Genomic DNA, 6,941 nt, shown 5'->3' on the forward strand with positions numbered 1-6,941 from the left:
CCGCCGCCTGCGCCCGAGCACGCTGCCGGCCGAACCTCGCCGCTGTGCGCCGCGCCGCCCGGCTTCTCCGCCGCCGCCCAACCTCCTCTGCGCCGTCCTCCGGCGCCCGCAGCCCGGATCCGGCCGGCCCCGCTCCAGTGACCTCCCTCCTCCACTCCGTCCATCTCCGGCGCCGCCCCTTCCAACTCCGGAGGAGATCCGGTGACCTCGACATCCGTGCCCCGCGAACCCTAGATCTGAGGTTGACCTCGTTTTCATCTCTAAGTCCTTTTCTGCTATATTTTTAGCCCCTGTTCATCATGCCATAACTTCCTGCATGTTGCTCCATTTTATGCGTGCAATATATCAAATGTTCATCATGATGTGCTCTTCGTTTTGTTCCATTGTGCCATGCTTGTTTGAGTCCATCTTGATGCCCAAATCGTTGATGCAAGAGTGCTATAGAATGTTAGGTGCTGATTCTTAGCAGTTTATGAGGATTTGTCATTTTTGCTACAATTATTGTGTGCTGCATATGGGCATGAGCTCTACATGTATCTTGGTCTATGCCATGCCATCTTTACAGTGGTGTATGCCATGTATTTTTGTGATCTTTGTGGTGACTAGCACAAGCATGCAAAGTAGCCCTCGTGATATTGCTAATTTCAGAGACTTAGAATTTCACTAAGTCATTGCTCTGACGTTATTTTTATGCCATGTATTCACGTTGCTACAGAGTGATCCATGCTTTATTTGAGTTGCTTCAGTAATGATGATTTGGACATATGGTTTTTCTCTAGTCATCCATGCCCCTGTTTGCAATTATGGAGTACTATAGCATGACTTAATCTTGCTCTACTTTTGCTATAAAATGTTCCTGGCAGATTGTTTACATGTTAATCAATTTTGCCATGGATGTTGTAGTTGATCCATGCATGCTATGAACTTGATATTGCCTTGGTTAGCTTCTTGAACATGTCTTATTGATGATTATATGCTTATCTTGTCATGCAATTTCTTGTGTTGAGTGAATCGAGCTCACAAAGATGCCTTCATAATTCTGTTTATGCCATGCCCAGTTTTCTGCTAAGTCTGAATCTGTTAACAAAACTTGCTATGTTTACATGGGTGCCATCATATTTTATGATCCTTTTTGACTCATGGTCAGTAAGGGACTTTTATTCTATGCTCATTCTGTGCCTTGTTTTGCTATGATATGTTCCTGTAGCATGTTGTTAGCTTGCTCTAAACATGTCTTCCTGATGTTAATTCCTGGCATGTTGTTATTTTCACTAAGTCTGTGATGCTGATATCTTTTGCACTTTTGCCATGCTTGTTTGAACCTGCTATTGTGTGAATTAGCCATAGCTCAGTGTTCATATTTTGTCAAGCATCTTGAGTAGATCACTACCATGTGCTTTGTTGCTATGTTGGAGTGCAGTAGCTTAGTTTCTTGTTGCATTCTAGATAGCGCTATTAATCGCAGAATTGCGCCATTCTTGGTTTGCTTGCCATTTGCAAACCGTGCATCCGATTCCGGTGATCTTTATATCGATTTCGACCGAAATCAACTCATCTTTCCAGCGGCACACTTGGTTTGCCAAGTTGATGCCTTGTTCAATATTTCCCTTCCAAAGTACGCATATGCATTGCATATCACATCTCGCATATCATGTCATGTTTTGCATCATGTTGCTTGCGCATTGCACCGTGATTGATTGTTGGTCTTTTGCTTGTGTTCTTGCCTTGGGTAGAGCCGGGAGACGAGTGTGTGATCGAGGAACCCGTTGAGTACGCTTACGAGGATCAAGCTTTCGTCAACTCGGAGAACTTTGCACGCAAGATGACCATACCCTCGAAAGCACTTCTATCTTTGCTTGCTAGTTGCTCGCTCTTTTGCTATGCCGCTATACCTACCACTTGCTATATCATGCCTCCCTTATTGCCATGTGAAGCCTCTAACCCACCTTTCCTAGCAAACCGTTGTTTGGCTATGTTACTGCTTTGCTCAGCCCCTCTTATAGCGTTGCTAGTTGCAGGTGGAGATGAAGTTTGTTCCATGTTGGAACATGGATTTTGTTGGGATATCATTATTATATCTTGTTTATTTTAATGCATCTATATACTTGGTAAAGGGTGGAAGGCTCGACCTTATGCCTGGTGTTTTTGTTCCACTCTTGCCGCCCTAGTTTCCGTCATACCGGTGTTATGTTCCTTGATTTTGCGTTCCTTACGCGGTTGGGTGTTATGGGAACCCCTTGACAGTTCGCTTTGAATAAAACTCATCCAGCAAGGCCCAACCTTGGTTTTACCATTTGCCTACCTACCACCATATACCTTCCCTTGGGTTCTGCAGACTCAAGGGTCATCTTTATTTTAAACCCCCCCGGGCCAGTGCTCCTCTGAGTGTTGGTCCGAAACAGGCAGCCCGCGGGGCCATCTCGGGGCAATTCGAGGTTTGGTTTTACTCGTAGCTTGACCTATCCGGTGTGCCCTGAGAACAAGATACATGCGACTCCTATCGGGATTTGTCGGCATATCGGGCGGCTTTGCTGGTCTTGTTTTACCATTGTCGAGATGTCTTGTAACCGGGATTCCGAGTCTGATTGGATAGTCCTGGGAGAAGGAATATCCTTCGTTCACCGTGAGAGCTTGTGATGGGCTAAGTTGGGACACCCCTGCAGGGTTTTGAACTTTCGAAAGCCGTGCCCGCGGTTACGGGCAGATGGGAGTTTGTTAATGTCCGGTTGTAGAGAACTTGAAACTAAACTTAATTAAAATGAATCAACCGCGTGTGTTGCCGTGATGGTCTCTTTTCGGCGAAGTCCGGGAAGAGGACACGGTCTCGTGTTATGATTGAACGTAAGTAGCTTCAGGATCACTTCTTGATCACTATTAGTTTCTCGACCGTGCTTTGCCTCTCTTCTCGCTCTCATTTGCGTAAATTAGCCACCATATATGCTAGTGCTTGCTGCAGCTCCACCTCACTACCCTTTCCTACCTTTAAGCTTAAATAGTCTTGATCGCGAGGGTGTGAGATTGCTGAGTCCCAGTGACTCACAGATACTTCCAAAACAGATGCAGGTGCCGACGATGCCAGTGCAGGGGACGCTACTGAACTCAAATGGGAGTTCGACGAGGATTCGGACCGTTACTATGTGTCTTTTCCGGATGATCAGTAGAGGAGCCCAGTTGGGGCGATCGGGGATCTAGCATTTGGGGTTGTCTTTCTTTTATTTGGTTCCGTAGTCGGACCTTGATTGTATTTTGGATGATGTATGATATATTTATGTATTGTTTGAAGTGGCAATTGTAAGCCAACTCTTTATCCCTTTCTCATTCAGTACATGGGATGTGTAAAGATTACCCCTCTTGCGACATGCCTACTATGCGGTTATGCCTCTAAGTCGTGCTCCGATACGTGGGAGATATAGCCGCATCGTGGGTGTTACACTCTCTCTCTCTCTCACACACACACAAGCGTGCGCACGAACGCACACACACACATGTAGAGAGAGAGAGATGCTTGAAGCAAGAGAGATGATCTCTTAGGAAGAGAGGTTCAAAAAATGGTGGAACTATGCCTTCATGATTGAAGGAAGAAGATTTGAATCACCCAATTCTTATCTTTTCAAAAGATGTAATCTTCAGGGTTGTCTCGAGAACTCATACAAAAAAATCCTAGATAGATCTTTGAACATACCGGGATGGCTTTTCAAAACGAAGGGCTTGTGGGTGTGAGAGAAGAAAATCTTGTCATTACTCTAGAAAAAGTAACTGGCCCTAAAGTATAGGAGAGATGTTCTCGAAACTACAAGATACATTCAAAATTAGAATGGCTAGAGGGAAACACATCGCCTTGGAAGTGCACAGTAGCCTATGTGGTATTGAGTTTCTTGCCTAATAACGACTTAAATACTGGAAAAACTCAAAGGCCCATTTGGTGGTGACAAGGGTGGATTTAGTTCGACATGGGAAATGGAGGAGAGTTTACACCAACATATAAGGAACTATCTTCCACATCTCATTGGAGTATGAGAACATGAGTGATGCACACACTACTCTTCCATTGCCCATCATGCCTTGCGCACTTGCATGTGTGTCGTGTTTCGTGAACGAGTCGAGTCAAGCTTCGAACCCTCACCGGTTACGGGGTGAGTGATAAAGTTATTGGGCAGTGTCTCAATGCGTTTGCTTAGTTTCGTTCGTCTGCTTCCATGTCTCGAACCACTTCCCCGACTTCCTTTGCTACCGAAGGTATAATTTGTTCATCCATCTTTTAGTTTATGTGTTTGTTGTACATGTTAGGTTCATAGACTTGCAACCTCCATGTTTTGCACATATCTACATGCTGGTCTTTTTTGCGAGAAAACTTCCGATTTTTCATCTTCAATCATGACAGTACAATAAACACTAGAAATAAAAAAATTACATCCAAAATCGTACACCATATAGCGAGGACTACAAGCACTAAAGCAAGGCGCACCACCATCATCGCCCCTCCCTCGCTGGAGCCTGGCAAAACTTGTTGTAGTAGACAGTCGGGAAGTCGTCGTGGTAAGGCCCCATAGGACCAACGTAGTAGAACAACAACCGCCGCTGATGAAGAGTAGCGTAGATCAGAAGGATCCAACGTGAAAAAACACAAACGTAGACGAACTACGACCAAATCCGAGCAAATCCACCAAGAACAGATCCGCCAGAGACACACCTCCACACGCCCATCGAAAATGCTAGACACACCACCGAGATGGGGGCTAGGCAGGGAGAACCTTATTCCATCTTTAAGGAGTCGCCGCCGTCTCGTCTTCCTGAGCAGGACACAAACCCTAACAAGACTCAAAGGAACATCTAAAGCCCTCCCCCTAGAAAGGGCCGGGACCCACCGTGCCGCCATGGTCCTAATGCCACCGGAGACGAGGCAGACCGAAGACGACGCTGTCAGGAGATAGAGGAACCCTAAGCATTTCTTGGGGGAGGAGGAAGCTGATTTCTTGGTCTACATATTAGTCTACGATACTTATTCACACAACTTTGTATTGTGGTCATGATTTTCAAAAATTAAATTAATTAAAGATTTACTAATTATTTGAATTGTAATGAGTATAAGAGTGGTCTTAATTTATTTGAGTATTTTTGGTGAATTTTTTGTTTGCGTTGCGCTAAGGAGAGAGGTTCATTCATCTAAACAGAGAGAAAGTAGAACTAGACGACCACAACTATCTCAAGTTAACGATGTATAAGCCACGGAGGCATGGTGGACTCCGACCCCTGCCGGAGGGAGGACTCGAGGTCGGTTTTTAGTTACAGTTTTTTATTTGGTTTGGGTTGGTGCCTTGTTTAGGGAGGCGAGGCGGCAACAAACTCCTTGATGATGGAATAAGGCCCTTCTCATCCCCCATCTTGGTGGTGCCTCTAGCTTCGTTGAAGAGCGCACGAGTGTGTGCCTCGATGGATCTGTCGGGATTCGATCGGTGTTGGTCCTCGGTGGATCTGTTTGGATCTAGTATTCGTTCGTATTGCGTTAGGTTGGATTCTTTTGATCTAAGTTTTTCACCATCGGCGACCGTTGTTGTTCCGATGCACTAGTCCTTTGAGAGCTTAGCAGGACGATTTTTTAACTGTTTACCATACCAAGATTTATCCATCTCACTAGGCGGTCTATAAACCTGGTTGTAATTTTTGTTAACGATAAATAGATTGAAAATTTGTGTGTGTGGGCTACTCCTCGGAGTATCTAAAGTCGAAGAAGAGTAATTAAATGATGTAGATTGCCGTTCAGCGACAGGTGGGCCCACATCCGCTGCTTCTCTTGCCCTTCCCATCCAGCTCTTGTTAAGCTCGAGATCCAGCAGAGAGTAGAGTCCACAGAGACTTTTCCCCACACACGCGCGCGAACGATCCAAAGGCGGCGGAGCAACCCAAGCATTCCCATGGCTCGCACCTCCTCGCAGTCGCAGTCCTCGGTCGCCGGCGCCGCCGGCGCCTCCCGCCCGGCCACCGTCGGTCCCCGCGGCACGGCTGCCGCGACGGCGGGCATGCGCCGCCGCCCAGGCCGCACCTCCTCGTCCGGCGCGGGCGGCGGCGGCGGCTTCTCCGGTGGTGGGAACAACATGCTCCGCTTCTACACCGACGAGGCGCCCGGGCTGCGCCTCTCCCCCACCATGGTGCTCGTCATGTCCGTCTGCTTCATCGGCTTCGTCACCGCGCTGCACGTCTTCGGCAAGCTCTACCGCTCCCGCACCGCCGCCTCCTCCGCCTCCGCCTGATCGGCTCCGCAGGCCCGCCCGGTGGTGACCTTCCTGCTTCTTCCTCTTCCTCAGCTCAGATCAGATCAGATGGTTTTGGTGGGTAACAAGGATGATAGTTTTTGTTGTTGCTGATCCTTTCTGGGTTAGATCTGCCAAAGATGGCTTTTGTGTGTAACAGATCCAAGAGGCTAGCCTTGCTTCATCCTTACTTCCCCACTTAGATCTGCCAAGCAACTTTACTAGTTTAAATTATGGTGCCCTTCTGTTTCTGTCTACCTTGTTGCGATGAATTGTGGCTAATCACCTGTGAATTTGCAATCACCATATATGATATGTGCCTTGTGGGGACTGAGGGTACAGTTTTGTTACTTGTTCTGCCGACTTAGATGTGTCTATGAGCATTCATAGTGCAGTTTTGCATCATGCTAGCTCCATCTTTTACTTAATTGTTATAGTTACTGCATTTTGGAGAACCGAGTATCCCTTTCAAAGTATAGCTCACCTTGTCTATCTAGGAGAAAGTAGAGCTAGCCTAGTTGAGCTACGCGGGAAGGAGCTATGTTATTTGTTTGGTGAATACGTTCAACGCCCACATTGTGCAGTTCGTGTCCTTAGCAGGCGCACCAAGTTTGTTTGCCGCTGATTTGGCTCTCCTTACCAGGCAATGATTTCTTGGTCGTTGAGAGCAATCTTGCCAGGCTCAAGAAATAT

General features: G+C 46.8%; 1 protein-coding gene across 1 annotated transcript; it reads left to right on the plus strand.

Moving 5' to 3' along the window:
- Window positions 1–5,814: 5,814 nt before the first annotated feature.
- Window positions 5,815–6,598, plus strand: LOC123103234 (protein transport protein Sec61 subunit beta). Its single transcript, XM_044524758.1, has one exon. It carries the CDS (start codon window positions 5,913–5,915, stop codon window positions 6,246–6,248), a length of 336 nt encoding a protein of 111 aa, XP_044380693.1. The 5' UTR covers window positions 5,815–5,912; the 3' UTR covers window positions 6,249–6,598.
- The last annotated feature ends 343 nt before the right edge of the window (window positions 6,599–6,941 follow it).

This window comes from Triticum aestivum, chromosome 5A (genome assembly GCF_018294505.1).
Source record: "Triticum aestivum cultivar Chinese Spring chromosome 5A, IWGSC CS RefSeq v2.1, whole genome shotgun sequence".
NCBI lineage: Eukaryota > Viridiplantae > Streptophyta > Magnoliopsida > Poales > Poaceae > Triticum > Triticum aestivum.